Raw genomic sequence first — 24774 nt, forward strand, 5'->3', positions numbered from 1 at the left:
CGCCTCCTGGTTCAACGATGATCTTAAGAAATCGAAGAAACTCTGTCGCTCCCTCGAGAAGGCCTGGAAAAAAGACCCAAACACCAGCACCAGGGACGCCTTCAAAAATGCCACCCGCATACACCACCAACTAATCCGGTCTGCCAAGAAAGCCGCATTCAAAGACCGACTAGATAACAACGCCCACAACAGCAAGGAATTATTCAACATCGTCAAAGAATTTACCAACCCCTCAGCCAACTCCAACGACATCACCCCCTCTCAAGCCCTCTGCGACTCCCTAGCTTCGTTCTTCCACAACAAAATCGCAGACATCCACAACAGCTTCGACAACCGACCCGGAGACCAACCCACCCAACCTTCTGCAGGACCCTCACCCCCCTTGAACATCCTTAATGACTGGAACCCAATCTCCACTGAGGACACCATCCACCTGATGAACTCCATCCACTCAGGACCCCCACAGACCCTTGCCCTCACCACATCTTAAACAAAGCAGACTCCATCGTAGCACCACACCTCCGAGACATCATCAACTGCTCCCTCAACTCCGCCACCTTCCCGGAAAGCTGGAAACACGCAGAACTTAGCGCCCTTCTGAAAAAACTCACAGCGGACCCCACCGAACTCAAAAACTAACGCCCCATCTCGCTCCTTCCATTCCTGGCCAAAGTCATTGAGAAAGCTGTCAACAACCAGCTCGCCGCCTTCCTCGAACCCAACAAATCCCTCGACTCCTCACAGTCCGGCTTCCGAGCCAAACACAGCACGGAGACCGCCCTCATCGCAGCAACAGACGACATTCGAACTCTACTGGACAATGGAGACACAGTCGCCCTCATCCTCCTCGACCTCTCCGCAGCCTTCGACACAGTCTGCCATAGCACCCTTCTACAGCGCCTCAGAAACATCGGAATCCAAGGAAAGGCATTGGAATGGATCACCTCATTCCTCACCGGAAGAACCCAGAGAGTCCGCCTCCCACCATTCAAGTCAGAGGCCACTGAAGTCATCTGCGGCGTACCACAAGGATCCTCACTCAGCCCCACCCTCTTCAACGTATACATGAGCCCCCTCGCGGCCGTTGCACGCCAACACAACCTCAACATCATCTCCTACGCCGACGACACTCAACTGATCCTCTCACTCACCAAAGACCCTAACACCGCCAAAACCAACCTACATGAAGGATTGAAAGAAGTAGCCGAGTGGATGAAGCACAGCCGTCTGAAACTGAACTCAGACAAAACAGAAGTCCTGATCTTAGGTACCTCCCCCTCCGCCTGGGATGACTCTTGGTGGCCAGAGGCCCTTGGAAAAGCACCCATCCCGACGGACCACGCACGGAACCTGGGCGTCATCCTGGACTCCTCACTCTCTATGAACAGACAAGTCAACGCCGTTTCATCATCTTGCTTCAACATTCTTCGCATGCTCAAAAAAACATTTCGCTGGATCCCCACCGAAACCAGAAAAACGGTCACCCATGCACTGGTTACAAGCCGCCTGGACTACGGAAACACCCTATACGCAGGTATCACCGCAAAACTCCAGAAAAAACTCCAACGCATCCAGAACGCATCAGCCAGACTCATACTAGACATCCTGCGTAAAGACCACATCTCTAGTCACCTGAAAAACCTCCACTGGCTTCCCGTCAATAAGAGGATCACTTTCCGCCTCCTAACCCACGCACACAAAGCACTTTACGAACTTGGACCCGAATGCCTCAACACACGACTTTCCATCTACACCCCCTCCCGCCAGCTATGATCCTCCAAGCAAGCCCTTGCTACCGTACCTCGCATCAACAAAACCACCATGGGAGGTACATCCTTCTCCTACCTCGCAGCTAAAACCTGGAACTCACTCCCCACTCACCTTCGTCTCACTCAGAACCACCTAGCATTCAGAAAGCAACTTAAAACTTGGATATTCGACAAGTAATTCCCCACCCTCTTCAAGCGCCTTGAGACCCTCCGGGTATGTTAGCGCGCTATATAAATCTTTTGACTTGACTTGACTTGACTAAAGCCTTTTACTTCCAAAGACCTTGTGGCCCTTGATTACGTCTTTTCCTTCTGATGACCCAGGAGCCCCTCATTTAGGCCCCACTCATCTAAAGACCTCTTTGACCCCAACTGAAGATGCCGGAGCTGTGTTTGTTCGCCACAGCAGCTTGCTTCAGATTCACTTCCTGCTCTCAGCCTCCCGAGCACCTCTTTCTGGCTCCAGCTGCTGGGAATCTCACAGTGTCCCTTGCTCAAGAGCTCCTACCTGTGACGCTGCACACCCGACCACTGGACCGCAGCTTTTAAATTCCATTTAGTATTATGCTTCCTTACTTACACCTACTACACCTCCTGGGGTTTAGGCCATCATCCAGGACTCTCCAGCCACCTTTGTTCTGGGCTGCCCACTGTCTCCTTTGCTCCTCCATGTGACGCTGCACACCCTACCACTCGACCTCAGCCTTTTGCCATTGAACATTATACTTACTTATGCCTACTTCCCTCCTGGGGTATCAGCCATCAACGAGGACTCTCCACCGCCTCTCTCCTGGGCTTTTCTTTCAGCCTGACTCCAGGTGTAACCCATCTCCTTGCAGTCCGCCTCGAAGCCTCGCGCCAGGTGTTTCTTGGCCTCCCTCTTTTCCTGTTCCCTTGAGGGTGCCAGCTCAGGGTTTGCCTGGTGGTGTTTGATTCGGGCTTGCAGAGGGTGTGACCTATGCAGCCCGACATCTTTTCATGATTTCCTGAGGGGCAGGGAGTTGGGAAGTCTGCTGCCTTAGCTCGTTGTTGCTGATGGTGTTTGGCCTGCGGATTTGGAGGCTTTTCCTCAGGCAGGTGTTGATGAAGGTCTGGACTTTGTTGGTGGTGGTCACTGTTCTCCTCCAAGTTTCTGCTCCATACGGAAGGACCGATTTGCATAGTTTGCCTTACGCCACCTCCCATACCGGATGCTCTTTGGGGCCTCTCTAGGCAGCTGCCTTGGCAAGATCCACTTCTCAGTTCCTTCTCCAAACTTCAGCACAGTAGTATCACCTCGAACCGACAACACGCATCGCACACTCCTTCAATTATTGCCAAGGAGGGAGTCATTGAGTTGTCTCTCCAGACCACTAAAACCTACACATCATAGAAAATGATTTGTTCTGTTACATAGAATTTCTTGCCACATGAGGGCCATCTCAAGAATGTTGGATTGAGGGGGGGCGTCAGGGATGAAAAACACAAGCCAGGAGCTTGGAAAAACAAGAATAGCATGCAGCGGGGGCCCTGTGGACGCCGTCGGCTTGACCAGAACGCTAGGCTGAGAGATGATGCTTTGTGGGGTCGCTGTAGTTGGGGATGGAGGTAGCGGAAGAAGTGACAGTGGGGAGACAGGAGATGGTTAGAAGAACAGGAGAGGCACGAATGGGGAAGGGAAGGGAAGGGATGACACAGGAATTGAGGGCCTGAAAGAGAGTAGAATGAGAGCTGTACATCATGGTACTCTTTCTCAGGGACACTTTGGCCAGCCAGAGAGAACCCCTATGGCGCAGGACCGTCTTCACTCTGCCCCCGAACTCTTTATTTAGACCTCTCATGCAGCCTTACGTGTGGGCCCACAGCAGGCGAGGGGGGCTGCAGTGCTTGGGTACCTGGGGGGACAGTGGCATCTGGCTTAATGCATACAAAAGTGTAAGCAATCCAGTGAAAGAAGCTCTGAATATGATACTGTGGTGTTCACTTAGTTACAGGTACCGGAGAATGGTCCACTCTTAGGGCCTGATTAGGATGTGGCGGATGGGATGCTCAGCCGCACACGTGACGGGCGCTCCGCCCGCCGTTTTCCAAGCTCCATAGGATATATTGGAATTGTAATTTACGGCCGGGATATCTGTCACGTTTGGGACGGAGTAACCATGCCCGCCAAGATCGTAATCAGGTCCTTAGTGTTTTCATAGTTACACACAAGATACAGGTGAACACGTAGTTATTTAAGTTACAGAAAGTCACACTTGCTAGTAACAAATCAACAAAACTTCTTTCTGTGAGTAAGTATGGCTTACTCCTAGAAATTTGGGACCAAGTCACGTGTCTTTGTGAAAAAGGTCCTTTGTCCACATACGTACAGACTAGAAACAGGAGAACGTTCAGTTATGTTATTTACAGAGATCAAGTTCAAGAATTTATATAGCGCAATACTCACCCAGAGGGTCTCAAGGCGCTTGGGGAGGGGGAGGGGGGGTTCATTAAATATCGAATAGACAGGTTTTGAGTTCTTTTCTGAAGGAGATGTGGTTCTGTGTAAGGCGGAGGTGAGTGGGGAGCGAGTTCCAGGTCTTGGCCGCTAAGTAGGAGAAGGATCTACCTCCCATGGTGGATCTTTGGATGCGCGGAACTGCGGCGAGGGCTTGATTGGAGGATCTCAGTTGGCGGGTGGGTGTGTAGAAGGATAGTCAAGTGTTGAGGCATTCGGGACCTAGTTTGTAGAGGGCCTTGTGTGCGTGGGTGAGGAGACGGAACGTTATTCTCTTGTTGACGGGAAGCCAGTGGAGGTCTTTCAGGTGGCCGGTAATGTGATCTTGGCGAGGGATATCTAAAATGAGTCTCGCTGATGCGTTTTGGATGCGTTGGAGTTTTTTTGTAATTTGGCTGTGATTCCGGTGTAGAGGGTGTTTCCGTAATCTAGTCGACTTGTGACAAGTGCGTGGGTGACAGTTTTTCTTGTCTTGGAGGGGATCCAGCGGAAGATTTTTTGAGCATACGAAGTACGTTGAAGCAGGAGGATGAGACGGCGTTGACTTGTCTGGACATCGAGAGAGAGGAGTCTAGGATGAAGCCAAGGTTACGTGCGTGGTCTGTGGGTATGGGTGCTGTGCCCAGAGCCGAAGGCCACCATGAGTCGTCCAGGCAGAGGGGGATGATCCTAGGATGAGCACTTCCGTTTTATCTGAGTTAAGTTTTAGGCGGCTGTTTTTCATCCATACGGCTACTTCTTTCATGCCTTCGTGAAGATTGGTTTTGGCGGTGTTAGGGTCTTTGGTGAGGGAAAGGATTAGCTGGGTGTCGTCAGCGTAGGAGATGATGTTAAGGTTGTGTTGACGCGCGATGGATGCGAGAGGACTCATGTAAACGTTGAAGAGGGTGGGACTGAGTGAAGAACCTTGTGGTACGCCGCAGATGACTTCGGTGGCCTCTCATTTGAATGGGGGAAGTCAGACTCTTTGAGTTCTCCCAGCTAGGAACGAGATGATCCAGTCCAAGGCTTTTCCTTGTATGCCGATGTTGTTGAGTCGTTGTATGAGGGTGCTGTGACAGACAGTGTCGAAGGCGGCGGAGAGGTCGAGTAGAATGAGGGACACTGTTTCTCCGTTGTCCAGTAGTGTTCGGATGTCGTCTGTAGCTGCGATGAGGGCGGTCTCGGTGCTGTGTTTGGCTCGAAAGCCTGACTGTGAGGGATCGAGGGAATTGTTGGATTTAAGGAAGGCAGCGAGCTGGCTATTGACGGCTTTCTCAATGACATTGGCAGGGAATGGGAGGAGGGATATGGGGCGATAGTTTTTAAGTTCAGAGGGGTCTGCTGTGGGTTTCTTCGGGAGGGCGCTGACTTCGGCGTGTTTCCAGCTTTCTGGGAAGGTAGCAGAGTTGATGGAGCAGTTGATGACATCACGGAGATGGGGTGCGATGAGGGAGTCTGCTTTGTTGAAGATGTGGTGGGGACAGGGGTCGGTTGGGGAGCCAGAGTGGATGGAGTTCATTAGGCGGATGGTGTCTTCAGTGGTGATTGGGTTCCAGGCGCTGAGGTTGTTAGAGGGCGGTTTAGGTTCGGAGGGGGGTGGAGAGGATTGTTAGTTGGAAATGTTTTTGAAGCTGTTATGTATGTCGGCAATTTGGTTGTAGAAGAAGGAGGATAACGAATCGCAGAGGTCTTGGGAGGGAGCGATGTCGTTTGAGGCTGCGGTGGGATTGGTGAATTCTTTGACGATGTTGAATAGTTCCTTGCTGTTATGGGCGTTGTTGTCGAGTCGATTCTTGAATGCTGATTTCTTGGTGGATCGAATCAGTTGGTGGTGTTTGCGGGTGGCTGCCTTGAAGGTGGTCATGTTGTTGGTTGTTGGGTTTTTTCTCCATGTTTTCTCGAGAGTACGGCAAAGCTTCTTGGATTTCTTAAGGACATCGTTGAACCAGGGGGCCTTTTTGCTGTCCTGTTTGGTGTGATGGTTTTTCAAGGGTGCTAATTCGTCCGCGCTGTGAGTGATCCATTGTTTGAATTTGGTGGCAGCTTGGTTTGGGTCCGATGAGAGGGCGGGTGGGTTTTGGTTGAGCGATGTGAGGAGTTGGTCGGGGGTGATTTTGTTCCAGTTTCTTTGAGGAATAGGTTGTGGGGGGTTGTGGGTCGAGGTGGTTTTGTAGCTGAAGTGAACACAACTGTGGTCCGTCCAATGGAGAGTTGTGGTGCGATCGAAAGAGATGTGCTTGCTGGAGGTGAAGATTGGGTCGAGTGTATGTCCGGCTATATGGGTGGGGGTGTCAACAAGTTGTTTGAGACCGAGATTGTCCAGGTTGTCGAGAAGGGTGGAGGTGTTGCTGTCGTTTTTCTTTTCCAGGTGAAAGTTGAGGTCTCCCAGTAGGATGTAGTTCTCGGAGGCGAGGGCATGTGGACTGATGAAGTCAATGATGTCTTCGCTGAATTGTTTACGGGTACCTGGAGGCCTGTAGATGAGGGTGCCTCTGAGAGTGTTTCTAGCGTTGGTGTGGATCTGGAAGTGGAGGTGTTTGGCGGAAGTAAGGTTGTCGTCGAAGCTGGTCGTGATTTTGATGGTGTTCTTGTGGACGATGGCGATGCCTCCTCCTGTTTGCTTGGTGCGGTCTTTTCGGATGATCTTGTAAGTGTCCGGGATAGCTATGGCGATGTCGGGTGTTGAAGATGCGTTCATCCAGGTTTCTGTAAGGAAGGCGATGTCAGGTGAAGCAGTGTCAAGGAGGTCCCAGAGTTCGGTGGCGTGTCTGTGGACCGAGCGGGTGTTCAGCAGGATGCACTTCAGGTGGTCAGAGTCGGGGCTGTGTTTGGGGTTATTGGATATGGTATAGATCTTGATGCTGGTAAATTTGCAGGAGTGGCAGGCGAATGGTCCGTGGGTGTGTCCAGGGGTAGCTACGCAGCATTGTGGGGTGTGTCTGGGGTTGAGGGCTAGGAGGGTGGCGACGTCGTACGTTATGCGGGCGGAGTGGGTTTTGCGAGGACCAGGGGGTCTACCGCTGGGCGCGGTCCAGGCGCGGACGGGCGTAGACAGGCTTACCTTGGCGCACCTTCGGCGCGCATGGGGCGCGACCGCAGCGCGTGAACGTTGCGCGTGAAGGCATCTGTCATATATGGATGGTGGATGAGGGGGGAGGGGCGAGGGGGGTCAGCTGGGAGGCGGGAGCGGGGTGGAGAGAGGGGCTGGGAGGCAGAACAACAAAATGGTGGCAGCAAAAAAGCGAAGACGAAAACAACACAAGCAGGGCTTTGCAAATGTAAACAATGCTAGCTTTACAGTCAGCGCTACGAGCAATTCAATCACAAATCAAAATATGCAAAGTGGGCAGCCAGGAGCAGTGAAGCGCTACGATGTTAGCAGAGTACAATTACTTAATTTAAAAGCAAGAGCAGTGAAGCGCTATCCTGATTGCAGCTAAACTTAATTTCAATCAGGAGCAGGGAAGCGCTACGATGTCTGTAGAGCACAAGCAGTGAAGCGCTACGATACCAATGCCAGGGAGCGACCGCTTCTGTGCCAGCCAGGACGGTCACAGCGCAGGGTTAGGCGGGTCCTTCCTGTACTATCTGTGGGAGGGGGGTCAGCTGGGAGGCGGGAGCGGGGTGGAGAGAGGGGCTGGGAGGCAGAACAACAAAATGGTGGCAGCAAAATAGCAAAGACGAAAACAACACAAGCAGGGCTTTGCAAATGTAAACAATGCTAGCTTTGCAGTCAGCGCTACGAGCAATTCAATCACAAATCAAAATATGCAAAGTGGGCAGCCAGGAGCAGTGAAGCGCTACGATGTTAGCAGAGTACAATTACTTAATTTAAAAGCAAGAGCAGTGAAGCGCTATCCTGATTGCAGCTAAATTTAATCTCAATCAAGAGCAGGGAAGCGCTACGATGTCTGCAGAGCACAATCACTTAATGTTACTGCATTCCTGGATTGTATCTCAGTCGACACGGTTTATCTTGACAATGAGCGCATCAAGTAACATTCTCAATGTATAAATCTAATTGTTGAGTTGTTTCTCACAGTGGACGATATCACATCCACAACAGCAGTCTTCTTACCCACAAGTACTTGATTAATCAATGCTTATGATATTGATCATGTGGTAAGTTTCCTCTTTCATCACATTCTTAACAGATGTCTACCCCCATCAGACGGAAGCTCATGAAAACGTCACATTCTTCTGCATTTTCACCTTCGAGGCACTATGACTGGTAGTTCCTACACACCAGTTCTCGTTCATTGTAAATATTCGCTGAACATAACTGTGAGGATCATACTTTATGGAAGCAACCCTGAATATAACTTTAACTTTCACATTTTGCTTTGAAAATGTGCTAAACTTTATACATCATTTTCAACTCTGTGCTCTAAACTCTGTGCTTCCTGCTGATCGGCTCCATAACTCCAGCTCCCTACCAATGGATTAGCCTGAGACTCTGCACCCTTTTTCACTTTGCATTGAATACATTGTATCATGGGCCTTGATAGGTTGTTTGTTTTTTACCCACCAACCTGAAGAACCGGTAGGTCATTGCCTAGAGCAAATATCAATACAGCCACCAAGATACACAAAATGTAGACGTCGATCTCTTGACAGACAGGGCTCCTTGTGGGACATATTCCCACTACAGTTTAGACTGGAAAATGACTTCATCAAATTCAGGAGGGCCCTAAACAGCCTCCTCTTCAACCCGATGTGGTTAGACTAGGCCCTTACTCTAATTCTAAATGAAGGAATCATCCACCTGTTACTTGATCCTGTTAGACACCTGCAACCACCTTTGGAGGCTGCACCCCTACACCCCACACCCCAGCCTTTGAAGAATGTGCCCTTTTCTGCGGTGATGGGTCTTCGACTGGTACCTTCTAACACTTTCCCTCTTCTTTGCAGGCTCAGCATTTGCCAGCTCCGATCACCAGCACAGCCAAGATGCAATCAAGCAAGCATCATCTCTACATCCTCAAGGACTGCACCCCTCAAAAGTAGGAACCCCACAATCAAGTGTCCTCCTTCATATTCTCGATCCTGCAGTCCACTCCCTGTGCTATAAGATGTGCTTCTTCACCCTTTTCATTAATGGGGAAGTTCCTGGTTTTTCCTCTTGTGTTCTTGCATGAGTCTCTCCTTAATGTCTCCTGGCTCCCCTCTGTAGAAGTCTTGACTCCTTCCTTTAATGACCTGAAGGAAAGTTTGATTCCTTCCCTCTGTGCATCTTGCACGGCTAGTCTCCTTCTCTCTCGCTTTGCTACCTACCTCAGTGGGCCTCCAGGCGACTGCAGTGCGTCCAGGATCCTTCGCTCCATCCGCTGAATGCCTTGGCTCCATTCCTCAACGCCAGTGTCCTTGTCCTAGTTTCTTTTCTTTCCTGCCTTATGTACAAGTCCAGGCTGCTTCACTCCTTGCCCTAGTGCATGTACAGATTCTTTCCAGGTTCCTTCCTTTCTTGCCAGAAGGCTAGACCCAAGAGACTTTCAGGTTTTAGTTTACTCAAAAAATAGGTAAAACATAAACCATAAATATACCTTTGTGTTTCTCAGGTTGCCTACCTGCATGTCAATGCGCCTCCTTTTCCTGCCACAACTCATGTCTTGGCTCCTCCTTTTCCTCCATGGTTCATGTCTTGGCTCCTCCTTTTCCTGCCATGGTCCATTTCTTGGCTCCTCCTTTTCCTACCACAACCCATGTCTTGGCTCCTGCTTTTCCTCCATGGTCCATGTCTTGGCTCCTCCTTTTCCTCCACGGTCCATGTTTTGGCTCCTCCTTTCCCTTCACGGTCCATGTCTTGGCTCCTCCTTTTCTTGCCACGGTTCCATGTCTTGGCTCCTCCTTTTCCTGCCACGGTCCATGTCTTGAGTCCTCCTTTTCCTGCCACCCTCCATGTCTTGAGTCCTCCTTTTCCTGCCACCCTCCATGTCTTGGCTCCTCCTTTTCCTGCCACCGTCCATGTCTTGGCTCCTTCCTTCCCTCATTGCCACCGTGCATGACTTGGCTCCTCCTTTTCCGGCCACGGTCCATGTCTTGGCTCCTCCTTTTACTGCCACGGTCCATGTCTTGGCTCCTCCTTTACTTGCCACGGTCCTTGTCTTGGCTCCTCCTTTTCTTGCCACGGTTCCATGTTTTGGCTCCTCCTTTACCTGCCACGGTCCATGTCTTGGCTCCTCCTTTTCCTGCCACCGTCCATGTCTTGAGTCCTCCTTTTCCTGCCACCGTCCATGTCTTGGCTCCTTCCTTCCCTCATTGCCACCGTGCATGACTTGGCTCCTCCTTTTCCGGCCACGGTCCATGTCTTGGCTCCTCCTTTTCCTGCCTCGGTCCATGTCTTGGCTCCTCCTTTTCCTGCCATGGTTCATGTCTTGGCTCCTTCCCTCATTGCCACCGTGCATGACTTGGCTCCTCCTTTTCCTCCACGGTCCATGTTTTGGCTCCTCCTTTTCTTCCATGGTCCGTGTCTTGGCTCCTCCTTTTCCTCCACGGTCCATGTCTTGGCTCCTTCTTTTCCTGCCACGGTCCAGGTCTTGGCTCCTCCTTTTCCTCCATGGTCCATGTCTTGGCTCCTCCTTTTCTTGCCATGGTCCATGTCTTGGCTCCTTCTTTTCCTGCCACGGTCCAGGTCTTGGCTCCTCCTTTTCCTGCCTCGGTCCATGTCTTGGCTCCTCCTTTTCCTCCACTGTCCATGTCTTGGCTCCTCCTTTTCCTGCCATGGTTCATGTCTTGGCTCCTCCTTTTCCTGCCATGGTCCATTTCTTGGCTCCTCCTTTTCCTCCACTGTCCATGTTTTGGCTCCTCCTTTTCCTGCCACGGTCCATGTCTTGGCTCCTCCATTTCCTGCTACGGTCCTTGTTTTGTTTCCTCCTTTTCCTGCCTCGGTCCATGTCTTGGCTCCTCCTTTTCCTGCAATGGTTCATGTCTTGGCTCCTCCTTTTCCAGCCATTGTCCGTGTCTTGGCTCTTCCTTTTCCTGCCACGGTCCGTGTCTTGGCTCCTCCTTTTCCTGCCATGGTCCGTGTCTTGGCTGCTCCTTTTCCTGCCACGGTCCATGTCTTGGCTCCTCCTTTTCCTGCCAGGATCCATGTCTTGGCTCCTCCTTTTCCTCCACGCTGCATGTCTTGGCTCCTTCCTTTCCTCATTAGAACAGTGCATGTCTTGTCTATGTCCTTCTCTACATGGCTGTGCTTCTTTCTTTCTTGTCCCTTCTTTCCTTCTACAGATGTCCGATGCCCTCCCTGCCTGCATGTTCAGTCTCTTTCTTTTTAAACCTCAATAACATCCTTGACTTCTTCCCTCCCTTGTCCAGTGGAAGCCTCATTCCCTGAGTATTCCCTCTGAAGGTTACGCTCTTTGCCATCTTCTCTCCGCGTTAGCCCATGTTTTGCACCTCTGTTCCCTCAAACAGTAACCTCTGCTTTTCTTGTCTTCCAGCTGTGGGAAAAGTACTGTGATGGGTTTCCTTAAGGTTGGCTATAAGAAGCTCTTTGTGCTGGTAAGTTTGACAAAATTTAGATAATATGAGTTAATCTGTATCCACTTGCCCTGGCAGGCAGATGGCTATAGGAAGCGTCAGGACAGTTCCCATGTGTTGTCTGCTTAAGCAGATGGTCTCAGACCTGTTAAACTAAAGAAAGTTCTGGAAGATTTAAGTGCTCATGACTTTTGGAAGTGTGGCTCGCCGATTGGGTTGGCACACCACATTAGTGGTCATTTTGTGCTTGACAGAAGTGGTGTACCATGTTTTTAGGTGCCTGAACGCTTTTCATTTTGAAAAATGGTATCCTCAGCCCTGCATGGGAGGTTTCTAAGACAAATTTCTCTGAAGCAACTCATAACTCTCCAGCTACTTATAAGTATCTCTCCTATGTGCGGCCAAGCCTACTAAAGTAGAAGCTTGAACTTGCTTTGATATATATATATATATATATATATATATATATATATATATATATATATATATATATATATATATATATATATATATATATATAATGAAAAGCTTGTCTATGAAATAGAAATTCATTCATTTTTAGAACTCGTTTGCTGATGTTTCGAGAAAAATGGTTGAATTTCTAATATATATTTAAATTTGATATTTCAGTGATCAATCATGTGATGTTTGGGATTTTATAAAACTAATAACTAACTTATTACCTTGCTGCCAGGGGCATTGCAGCTACGGCTGTTATGTAGTACCCGTGGACAAAGTCTTTTGTTACATTACTGCAGGGCGTGGCGCCTGGTGATTGGAGGTGGTCACCGCTGGTGATGCTGCAAGGACAGCCAATAGTGTAATCTTGTCTGATGAGGTTACTATTACACTCTGGTAATATTAGCACCCCGGGGTGGTCTTCATGCAACATAAGCAGCTCTTACATAAAAGATAGGAGACCCCTACCCAGGAGCTTCTGTTCCTAGTTAGTCAGTGAAGGCCAAGCGCCTGGACCCAACGACGAGTGTGGGGCTTCTTGGCTCATCCAGAAGGTTTACTGAAGCACAGCTTGTTCAAGTTCTTCCTGAACACGAGATTACTTGGTTGTGTTCCAAGAGCCTCTACTCAGTTAGCATTCATCGCACCTCTTAGCAGACGTCTCTAGCGCCTCCTAGTCGAATAAACTGGCATTATTGACTGCCGGTGTCCGTGAAGAAACTCCAGTTAAACACCAGGTGACCCATTAATGAACTGATCTGTCATGATCATGAGATCTATTGCAAGCATGAGGACAGTCAGGAAAACTATTTAAGTAATGTGAATCTGGCAGTGCTAGCTCAGTGATTGATAAGTATAATATCATAATGTGTCTTGGTAGGTTAACCTGGAACCGTTCTAGAGAACTTGAATTCACTTAGGAACGTAGTGAAAATTACAGCGTTTAGAGAGAACACACTCAGCCCTGCGGATCTTTTGAACAAAGAAGTGTCCCATCTTTAGCACAAAACAAAATATCCAACTCATTTCTGTTGTAGTCGGGTTAGGGCGGGTTGGATGGATACAGGGATGTCGATCCCAATCATGGGCGCATCGATGGAGAAGGTTTGCTGACCTGTATTTTTCATCTTTTATATTTCTTTGTCCTGATGGGGTCCTGGCTGTGCCTGTGCCGAGAGCCACCAGAGATGGTGAGCTTGTTGGCCAGTTTGGCAAGGGCGCTGGTTATCATTTCTTTGCTGCAGCCGGCTGTGAAGATGGAGCTGGCAGAGAAGGAGAGCCAGTGGAGTTCTGTTTGTGTGCAGGTGGTGTGGCCATATTTCTTCCGGCCCTGGGTGAGACGGGCTGTGTCTGTTGGGTGCCTCTAGGGGCAGTGAAGTTCAGGGTGCAGGTGGTGTGGCCATATTTCTTCCGGCCCTGGGTGAGACAGGTTGTTTCTGTTGGGCGCCTCTAGGGGGGCAGTGAAGTTCAGGGTGCAGGTGGTGTGGCCATATTTCTTCCGGCCCTGGGTGAGACGTACTGCGTCTGTAGGGTGCCCCTAGGATGGACCAGTGGAGTTCAGCCAGGGTGCAGGGGATGTAGCCATATTGTTTCAGTGCCTGGGTGAGACGTGCTGCGGCTGTAGAATGCCCCTAGGGGAGCAAGTGGAGTTGAGGGTGCAGGGGATGTGGCAACATTGTTTCATACCCTGGACGAGACGTGCTGTGTCTGTAGGTTGCCCCTATAGGGGTCAGTGTGGCCTCCTCAAGGGCATGGAGCTATGCATTGGCACCATCCAGATGGGAGACCAGGAGAGCTTGAGCAGCAGTTCTGAAGTCTCTTTATCGGAGTAGCCGGGTCTCGTTCTTTAGTAGAGGGTGCCGGTACCAGGCTTCCCTCGTTTTCCTAGCCCTGTGTTCCTTGAGGTGCTGTTGGTCTAAATGTTGAATCCAAGAGTCTTGGCGCTTAGTCAGAGTTGGTCTTCAGATCCATCCAAGTCCATGTATTTGAGCCAGGTTTGCACTCGCCGTTCCTTGCTATCCTTGGCAATGAGTAGAAATTCTTTTTTGGTTGGGTTACGCTCCGGGCAGATGCGGCCCAGCTGGGTCTGATGAGGTGCAGACAGTGCTTAAGACGTCGGATATCGACAGCAGAGAAGGTCTTCAAATACTGCCCCGCATCGTTGGTGTTTTGGTGAATTTTCATGTTACCTGTGAGTAAATCCCCAGGGGCTCCGAGGGTTGAAGATCCTTGGGGCACTCAGCAGGGAAAGGGGTCTTCTAGGGCCTAGAGGTGCCCAACTGAACAGACTGGTGCCTGGTGAACAGGTAGGGGAGAGCCAGTCGAGGACATGCCTAGGCGCTATTACACTTGGGTTGGTAATTTCAAAGCAGTTAATTGCCAACAACTAATGGAATAAAACCCACCCAGTTTAGAAGGTTAGGCATGGGGTGAGTATAGGGAATGGACTACTGCATAACATTAGGGAAACGGAGAGATGTCTATAAATAAATAAAAAGAGAGTCCCCCAAAAACATTTTAAAATCTGGATAGCTTGGAGATAAGTAACTGAGAGGAAACTTGGCGGAGATGAAAATGAGTTACTGCATATAAGACACAGCCATTAACATATTCAGTAATGTAACTGTATATAGTCATTAGCCGAAAGTGATACAAGGAACATACTTTAATTTGAGAGATGTTGGATTTGTGAACATAATGTGTATGTGCTAATATTACAAATGTTAGTTGAATATTATTAGCCAATACTTATGTGTTATAAAAAAAACCTGCCTCCACGCAGAGTTCAATTTTTCTTACTTGCGGCACTCATTCACCGAGGCTCATAGCTGTTGGCTCCATTTAGCTCATCTATTGCAACTTCCACTCAGCTCACCACTTCCTAAAGCCCCTCCTACTCCGGTGATCTGTCCTAAACCGCTTTTCTGCTCAGCAGATCTATCATGACCCTCCCACTCAGCTGATCAATCCATACAAACCCTTCCCCTATACAGATCTGCCCTTACTGCCCCCCCACTCAGTTGACCATGCTTGCTGGCCCTTTCTCCTGGCCACTGAGCTGATCCTTTTATATAGTCCTTCCTGCTCACTTGATTAAACCCTTCTATCTCTCCCAGTCAATGGATATATCCTTACGGACCCTCCCACTCAGCTGCTCAAACCCAGCTGTCCTCCCATTCAGTTGATCGTCCTTGATGGCTCTTCAACTCTGCTGAATAATTCTTTCTCCTCTTCTCGCTCAGCCGATCAATTCCTCCTGGTCTTTTCGTTCATTGGATGAGTTTATGTGCTCTTCCTCCGCTGATCAATCCTTCCTGTCTCTCTCTCAGTTGATTCTCCATATCAGCTCTTTGCTCATCTGATCAATCCTTCCGGTGTCTCTCTCAGTTGATTCTCCATAGCAGCTCTGCCTTCGCTGATCAATCCTTCTTGTCTCTCAGTTGATTCTCATAGCAGCTCTTCACTCATCTGATCACACGTTACTCTTTCTTCTGCTCAGAAGGTCTATGCTATGGCCGTGTCACGCTCAGCTGTGGTCCCTCCCACTCGTCTTCTTTCACTGTGGTTTCTGGAAGAATGGGATCATCCAGTTGCTTCCAGTGTGCTTTACATGGTTGCCTTTTGGTTGCAGGACCGCCATGGAGCTCACAACGAGGAGGAGCCGCTCTGTGTGCTGGACTTCTACATTCACGAGTCGCTGCAGCGGCACGGCCACGGGAAGGAGCTCTTCGAGTATATGCTGCAGGTAAGGACCTCCTTCCTGTTTCTGAGGGGCCTCATTTCATTTCCTACCTTTGGAAAGTCAAAGCTTAAGTTTGGGATTGGAAGGTGGGGTCGGAAAGAGGGTTTAGGTTCCTCACAGAACACGTGTGTCCTATAAATATAAGCTGAGAAAGGAGGTTTGACAGATGTCACACATTGGACATGTCCAGTAGTTGAACATCTGCCTCAGTGTCCTTGGAGTGTCTTCTAATGTAATGTATATTTCCAGGGCTGAGATAGTTGAGGCTGAGCATGAGTTGTGTGCTAAAATCTTTTTATTTGGATTGATGGCACACTGACAATTGTCATAGCTTTGAGGTGATTTTTCACAGACAGCAAGCCAGTTACGGTTTCTCTTTATTGGGGTAGCTTGCTCGTATTTTTGGAAAGCATGGTCAATCTAGCCACTGAACTCCAAACATTTTGAAGAAGTTGAGGCAGCCTGGCTAGTTCAGGTAAAGTGAGTTTAGATAATGACTTATACCACATGCATATGATACTCTCGATTGATATAAGGAAGGGCTTTCTTTTTTTTTTTTTTAATTTTTGGAAACCTTTATTGTGCAACAAAAGCTTACAGGTACGGGCCCACAACCATGCAGGCCGGCCGCGAAATCAAGTGGTAGCACTCAAGGCAAAATCAAAACAGCTCAGCAGTCCCTGAGACGAGGAGCAGCAATTATCCGATGCATCACATACTGGAGAAAAGGGGGGGACCACTGAGTACAGGAGAAGTGAGGTTAATTTTTAAAGTTATAGGTAAGAAGGATCAGACGCAGTCACTTCATCGAGGACACATGGCGGGCAATGATCCCAGCGAGTCGGCAATAATTAGGGGATCATCAGAAGAACTTGAGGATAAGAACAAACAGTACAATACATACTGGTCAGTACCCGCCCCATGATCGTGGAACATCTTGACTGACGGTAGTGGAGAGACCAACAGCCGAAACAATAAGCAGCGCTACACTTAACCGCCAAACTGACCCAAAGGAAAAAGGAAAGAGCGAGAAGAGTCAAGAGAGAAAGGAGAAAAATAAGGCCCATAGAACCAAGACGAAACAAAAGACCCACCCCCAAACCCCCCACCCAGCACGCATGCAGAGGCTACGGCCAACCCCCCCCTAGCAGTGTGCCTGTCGCCCAAAAACCGAGTCCCGAAATATAGACTCAGAAAAGAGTAAAAGGAAAGGAAAAAGAAGAAAGGGGAAAGGAGAAAAAAGAACTAAGAACTGATGGGAGAGGAGACATGCAATCAAAACGATCTGCTCCCACCACCCACCTGTGCACAATTTGAACCTACGAGAAGAGGAAGTCACTGCAAAGTCAAATACAGGAACATGATGAGGAAGCGATCATATTTGTACAATCGAAAGTACGCCATTTATCCATGCACGAAGTAGTAGTCCGCCGATGCAAGTTATCTCAACCCTGTCCCTGTCTGTCCAGGGCCATAGACACGGAGTGCACATTGAACCAGAAGCGGACGGGCCAGGAGTGAAACGCAAGAACTCCAGGCCACAAAACACGGCACCAGTCATGATGGCCTCGGATCGGGCCAGCAAGAAAAAGCAACAGTAACAGCAGGTACCACGAGCAACGTCCCGCTGACCAAGAAGGGGCACTCGCTCCGCTAGGACAGACATCGGATCCCGGCTCAGCAGGGCAAGGCGAACAATCGCCGGGAGTCACGGCAAGGCAGGCCCGGACGGACCCCGGCCGGAGTCCCTCCGTCATTTCCACTCCTTGGAAGCGCTCCCGACAAAGCAGAGCAACGGGCACCCAGACCTCCAGACAAGCGACGGCCGTAGTCTCATCAACCTCCGGGAAGGTCCGTGCAGCACAGTTCAGCGGTTGGTCCGCACACGTGGGGGGCGGCCCAGCGAGCCCGTCAAGAAAATCATCGTCCGGCCCAGCGGCATTCAACATCATGGACTCACGCCAGGAACTCAGGGCAGCGAGGACATCGCCAAGCGTAGGATCACCCCTACAGTATTCAGCAAACGTGCCGTGCGTCAGGCCAGTGTTCCCGTCGACGACAGGTCTGAGATACAGGGCGCTGGCCGCCATCTTGTCAGCACGGTGAGGCCACTGTAGACTCCAGCCCCGATCCGGTTGCCAGCGGGGTTCAGCGAGAGCCAGCCGGGGACAGTCAACCGCACCAGTGATGCAGGGAGGCGGGCCACCAAAACATTGGAGGTAGTCGGCGCCTCTGGCCCATGGGCGCCGACCGCCGAGTCCGGGCGGAGGGTTTCAAAATGGCCGGCTGGTAGACAAAGGGGAGACGCGTCTCCCATGCGGTCAACCCCCGTCCGTGGGATGCGGCACCCCGCCACCAGGTCCCACCAGGTCCCCGGACCACCTGTCCGGGCCCGGTCAGTCGCCACCGGTCCAACCGCACAGTGGCCTCTTCGGTCGACCCCTCTCCTCCTCCAGGGGCCGGCGCAGGAACTTCGTTCCAGTCGGGGAGCCTCAGGCAAGTCCAGGCCCGCCCGCCTCGCAGGCTCCGAAGCGAACAAGGGCACAGCTCAGGATCCGCCGCACCCAGGAGCATCCGGAGCAGATGGTAAGAATCAGCAATCTGTCATGTTTCCATGTTTCCTTGAATACATCTTCTCGGGGCAGGATAGGGCACAGGATTAATAAAGCAGGCGAGAAGGTCGACGGAGCCGAGCTACAACGCGGCCATCACGGTCGCGAGCTTGGCTCCTCCCCCAAGGAAGGGCTTTCTTGAGTAGTTTCATCTGCCAGAAGTAGGAAGTTGCAACTTTGGAGATTTGGGTTTCCAGTCACCGTTGAGATCACGATAGATGCCGTAGCTGTGAACTGCTTTCGCTTGGGTGGAAGTGCGGGGGATGGCAGGCAGGCTGTATCTGGATGTGCACTTAGCTAGAGAATTCTTGGTTATCAGAAGTTCTGTATTATTGGGTTTTAAATTCATGAAATTGCAAGCATCCATTTTTTAATTGCTACGAGAACAGAGGGAAGGAACTCGTTGGGGTTCTGATAGGGCAGGGAATTCTTAGGCTTGACTAGTTTAAAAATGAAATGTGGTTCCTCAGCATAGATGTAGAATTCTGGCCCAGTAGAAGGCAGGGTGTGTGTAAATGGAAGCGTGCCTATACCCACCACTGAATACTAACGCTGACAATACCGAACCCTGTGGAACTTGAGATTGTATGGGGTTGACCTCTTTGTTTGTATGGGGAAGAAAAATGATTTGGTGCAGTAGGAAAGGAAAGGTTCTTTCCTTTTCGGAGCTAGATTCTCTAGGCCTGTTTACCGAAGTCTCGTAAGGACCAGTTCATGGTCGTTGGAGCCAAAGATGGCGGAAAGACCAGAGAGAACGAGTGCTCTGATAAAATTGATGACCAATCTGTGAAGATCGTCCAGCCAGAAAGTACGACTAATTCAGTGCTGTTTCCGGTTCTAAAACTGGCGTGAAGAAAAGGGAAAGGCAGAGAGTCCTGCAAAAAGACTTGTTTCACCACAATTCCTCCTACTCTCTTAAAACTAAGAGGGATTTGAGACAAAACATATTAGGATAGTCTTACTGTGAACTGTTGTTTCTTCAAGGGGGGTTTGCTATTGCAGTGTTCGACTCATCAAGTACCTTGACTTGCTTTCAAGAGAGGTTGCACAGAGAGGGAAGGCTGTCTGCCTGCACAAGAACCAGCTGTTCCATGGGTTTAGCAGGGCAGATGTTGGAAGGTGCCCCTGTGGGTATGGTACTGTTACAGTGGAGATTATGTCAGTGATAGATATTGTGCTAAAACATATTTCGCAAGCCATGGCAGTAGTGGGTCAGTGTGCCTAGTCGTACAACTGCCAAACTATAGTCCTTCTAGGTCTGTAGCCTGCTGCAGTTTTTGGAACTCTCGTCACCCCATGAGAATGCAGCAAACTGCCCTGCATGTTTGCCTCCCTTGTGATCCGGATGAACAAAGAGTGACCCTTGTGTTGGTTTCAAGAACCCTTTCCAAGATGGCTTCAGTGCTTTCTTCTGTGGCTCTGACGTGCACCAGGTGCAGCAATACCTGAATACCTACCTTTTTCTCGACATCCAGTCCTTGCAGGTCCAGTTTTGAGGGGCCTTTCTTAAGAATATTATGTATTATATTTTAGTGGATGGAACTGCAAGAGTTGAGACACATATAGGACCATATTTAAACAAAACAAGGGGACCCAATGTGGTATACAAAGAGACATTGGGTATCGATAATTTGTAAGAACAGTGGTCCTTGGTAAGGATCTAGTATAAACAATCAATCAATATAGACTAGTCAGTACTATATTCCTGCTGTGGCGGAGTGGCCATAGCCAGCTGGATATTCGGTGGGGGGGTGATGATGGGGTACGGTGAACTCCGAGTGTTCAATTAATGCGTTCCGATGCTGGCAAATGGCAGAATGCTGTTGTAGTAAGAAGCGTGGTCAAGGCACAGGTGATTGAATGGCAGAAATGGTCAGAATCCTGGTAGGGTCCGAGGCCGTCACCCGGAGTAGGTCGGTCTGTTGTACGTGAACAGAAGATAGCTGTAATTGGGCCGGAGAATAGAACAATGGTCCGCAGTGGTGTGGCCAGTGTAAGGCTTGAATACCTGCGAGACAATATCACAGAATGGAGCTCAATGGCTACGTGTGTTGATGGAGTGTTTGATGTGTGTTGGTGGAGATTTTGATGTGTGTTGGTGGAGTGTTTGATGTGTGTTGGTGGAGTGTTTGGTGTGTGTTGGTGGAGTGTTTGGCTTGTGTTAGTTGAGTGTTTGGTGTGCATTGGCAGAGTGACTGGGTGTGTTGGTGGAGTGTTTGATGTGAGTTGGTGGGGTGTTTGATGTGTGTTGGTGGAGTGTTTGATGTGTGTTGTGGAGTGTTTGGTGTGTTTTGGGGGAGTGTTTGATGTGTGTTTGTGGAGTGTTTGGCATGTGTTGGTGGAGTGTTTGATGTGTGTTGGTGGAGTGTTTGGAGTGTGTTGGGGGAGTGTTTGGTGTGTTTTGGCAGAGTGGCTGGGTGTGTTGGTGGAGTGGTTGGGTGTGTATTGGTGGAGTGTTTGGTGTGTATTGGTGGAGTGTTTGGCTTGTGTTGGTGGAGTGTTTGATGTGTGTAGGTGCAGTGTTTGGTGTGCATTGGCAGAGTGATTGGATGTGTTGGTGGAGTGTTTGGTGTGTGTTGGTGGAGTGTTTGGTGTGTGTTGGTGGAGTGTTTGATGGGTGTTAGTGGAGTGTTTGATGTGTGTTTGTGGAGTGTTTGGTGTGTTTTGGCAGAGTGGCTGGGCATGTTGGTGGAGTTGTTGGGTGTGTATTGGTGGAGTGTTTGGCGTGTGTTGGTGGAGTGTTTGGAGTGTGGTGGTGGAGTGTTTGGTGTGCATTGGCAGAGTGACTGGATATGTTGGAGTGCTTGGAGTGTGTTGGTGAAGTGTTTGGTGTGTGTTGATGGAGTGTTTGATGGGTGTTGGTGGAGTGTTTGATGTGTGTTGGTGGAGTGTTTGATGTGTGTTGGTGAAGTGTTTGATGTGTTTTGGTGGAGTGTTTGGTGTGTGTTGGTGGAGAGTTTGATGAGTGTATTAGTGGATTGTTTGATGTGTGTTGGTGGAGTGGTTGGGTGTGTATTGGTGGAGTGTTTGATGGGTGTTGGTGGAGTGTTTGGTGTGTATTGGAGTGTTTGATGTGTGTTGGTGAAGTGTTTGATGTGTGTTGGTGGAGTGTTTGGTGTATGTTGGTGGAGTGTTTGATGTGTGTATTGGTGGATTGTTTGATGTGTGTTGGTGGAGTGGTTGGGTGTTGTGACAAAGTGCCATCATTCTTGCATTGGTATGCCACCACTTCTTTTTGAACTGCTGATGTGCCGTGGGTTCCTGCCAACCAGGTACCCAGGGCCTGTGTCCTTCCCTAAAACTGTGCTGAAACTAAAAACCCAATTGACATCTCTGGCCACCTGTCAGCCCCTAGTAAATGGTACTCTAGGTACCCAGGGCATGGTGACCAGAGAAGACCCCTGAGGGCTGCAGCACTTATTGTGCCACCCTCAGGGACCCTGTACACTGGCACCCACACACTGCCTTTGCAGGCTGAGTGCCTAAGTACAGAACTAAACCAAGAGTCGACATGGCACACATTCCTGTGTGCCATGCCCACAGAACACACTGCCCTGGCATACTTCAGTCACACCTCTAGCTGGGTGCCCTATGCCAGAGGTGTGGGCGCAGGTGCATGAGCCCTGTGCCCCTACAGTACCCAGGGCCATTCCTGGGCACTGTAAGTGCAGTGATGCCATTAAGAGTATATGGTGCTGAGAGGTTGTCATTACGAACTCCACAGCACCATAATGGCTACACTGAAGACTGACAAGTTTGGTACCAAACTTCTCAGCACATTAAACCCGCACTGATGCCAGTGTGAGATTTAATGTAAAATGCACCAGAGGGCATCTTAGAGATGCCCTCTAAAACCCTAACCTACAATCCATGTCTGGGCTGAGTGGCTGCAGAGGCTGCCACACAGCAGACATGTTGCTGGACCCCTGGGTGGAGAGCCCCCCAAACGCTCTCCTGGGCCTGCAACAATGCACATCCTGAACGAGGTGCTAGGTCTCCTCCCCCTGGATGGGCAGGGGGAAGCTTCAAAGGCATGCTGCCTTTGTGAGCTTCTCCAGACCATTTGCTGTATCCAGCAACTGGCCCCCACCAGTTCTAACCCCCACTCTGGCGGGAAGACTGGCGGGAAAAACTATGTCAGGAAGGGGGGTGTGCCAGCCTGTGCCAACCCCACCCCTCAGTTGGGGGAGACGAGGTGAAGCACGACCCCGGGCTCCGGCCATCTTGTAGATGGGGAGCCCTGCCCAATCCCAGCTAGGCTCCTGCTCCCCTCCCACAGGAGAGGAGCAGGCTAGGGGGTGTACTCACCCCAGGACAGGGACCCATTGGTCCCTGTCCTTACCCTACCTGTAACGCCCCTAAATTCAGTATTTAGGGCCTCCCTGAACCTTCCTTCCTTAGATCCCGTAAGAAAAAAGAAAAAAAAGATGAAGAAGAAGAAGAAGACCCGCCGTGCAGCTACTAACAACAGGACGACAACAACTGACTTGGCCCCAGCCCTACCGGCCTGTCGATCCTGGAACCTGCTCCTGCCTAACCTCCCGGCGATTCCTGCGCACAGCAACCTTGGGACAACCAGAGGACCTGCCTGCCTTGACCCTCCTAAAGACTGGGACTCCCATCAGCAGAGGCTCTGCTGCAACAACCCACCTGGTGCCAGCCAGGAAGCTCCGGACCAGCCCACTCTGCACCCACCGAGCCCGGGCCGTGCCCAACCGAACCAAGACCACGAGGACGTCCCCCCGGCGACTGGGACCCGAAGTCCAGTGCCCAAAGACCCTCCTCGACGAACCAGACGATGCCTGCAGACTCAGAACCAGGGGCCACCCAACCGCGACCAGCAGAGGGTAAGCTTTACCAACACCCAAAGACACCCCTGCACCCGGTGCCCGACAGCCCCATGTGCCTCCCTTTGGGGTACCTACCGGTGCTCCAAGATCCCAACTTACCTCTGGAATGCTGGTCGCCCCTGGAGAGTCTCCGTCCCCGAGCCTGGAGCCTTTGTTCCTTTGTGACCTTTCCCATTGGATAACATTGAACTCCCGACGGATCAAGAGCACCCTGCACCCAGCCGTCCAAGTGCCGCTGGCTGTGCCACCTTTGTCCTATCCTACTTCCCCCCTTGCCCTGAGCAAGTGACCCGGAGCCCAGCTTCCACAGCCGCGTGGCCTGCTAGCCAGCAGCCACCAACCGAAGGCCCCCTTTCCCTCATTGGATATCATTGGGCCTACCAACCTCTGCACCCGGCCATCCCTGCGCTGCTGGGGCTGAACCGACTGTACTTACCTGACCCTGGGGGACCCCTGAGTCTATGCCGAGAACCTTAACTTCACTAGCCAAGTACTCACCTGGAAACCGGTAACTCACTTACCTGCCATTGGATAACATTGACCCATTTTGACTCGAAAATTTTCTGTGTGAAGTTTTGGAAACTGCAAATATTCATATAAAATCAGCTGAATTTTGAAGTACTCACCTGTGAGCAGGGGAGAAGCTAGTACTGTACCTTGCAGCCCAGTACTGAACCGCAAAAGTAATCCTTACCGGGTTTACTAGTAATCTGTATTTTCTCCATAGGAACCCATTGTCTGCTTTTCTATGAAATTTCTTCTAAGTGCCTACTTTTGAAAACTTGAAATATTCTTTAAAAATCATACGAAATACTGAAACACAATTACCTACCTGTTTTGATTTCTGACCCCAGGGCTGGCCCTAGAAGCCCAGTACTGGATTACAAAAGTAACGCGATCATACTTTACCTGCAACCTGAATTTTCTCCCATTGAATAACATTGCCAGATTGTCATTGAAAAGTTTCTAAGTGTGAACTTAAAAAACAGCTTTATATTCATGAAAATTCACTACAGTAACTAAAACGTTTTTGCTAATCTGGTTTCAGCTTAGACCCCAGGACTGAATCTAGGATCTAGTCCTGGAACTACTAAAGTAACCTTTACTGTAATCAACTGTACTTTTATGGTAACAATCCATTGAGCTCAAGTGTGTCTAGACTTGAGTTGCCTTCAGCAAATCCTGTACCTACTGTGTTCACAAACTTTATTGCTTCCTTGTAAAATAATTACACGAGAGTACTCATATCTAGCAAAGTATATTTTTATGTCTGTGGGTTCTAAAAATAAAACAACTATATCTTTGGATATAACAAACATTGGCCTGGGGTTCAGTCTTTGAGTGTGTGAAATCCTTTGCTGACTGAGTGGGTACAACAAATGCTTTACACTGTCCTCTGGTACTG

General features: G+C 49.9%; 1 protein-coding gene across 1 annotated transcript in view; it reads left to right on the forward strand.

Moving 5' to 3' along the window:
• Positions 1-24774, forward strand: part of LOC147710040 (alpha-tubulin N-acetyltransferase 1-like) — a 162019-nt gene that overhangs the window by 23720 nt on the left and 113525 nt on the right. The window contains exons 3-5 of the mRNA XM_086920706.1: positions 9139-9230; positions 11667-11727; positions 15797-15910. Of these exons, the coding sequence (XP_086776832.1) occupies positions 9139-9230; positions 11667-11727; positions 15797-15910 (267 nt within the window). The remainder of the gene's footprint in view (positions 1-9138; positions 9231-11666; positions 11728-15796; positions 15911-24774) is intronic.

This window comes from Lissotriton vulgaris, chromosome 5 (genome assembly GCF_964263255.1).
Source record: "Lissotriton vulgaris chromosome 5, aLisVul1.2, whole genome shotgun sequence".
NCBI classification, from domain to species: domain Eukaryota; kingdom Metazoa; phylum Chordata; class Amphibia; order Caudata; family Salamandridae; genus Lissotriton; species Lissotriton vulgaris.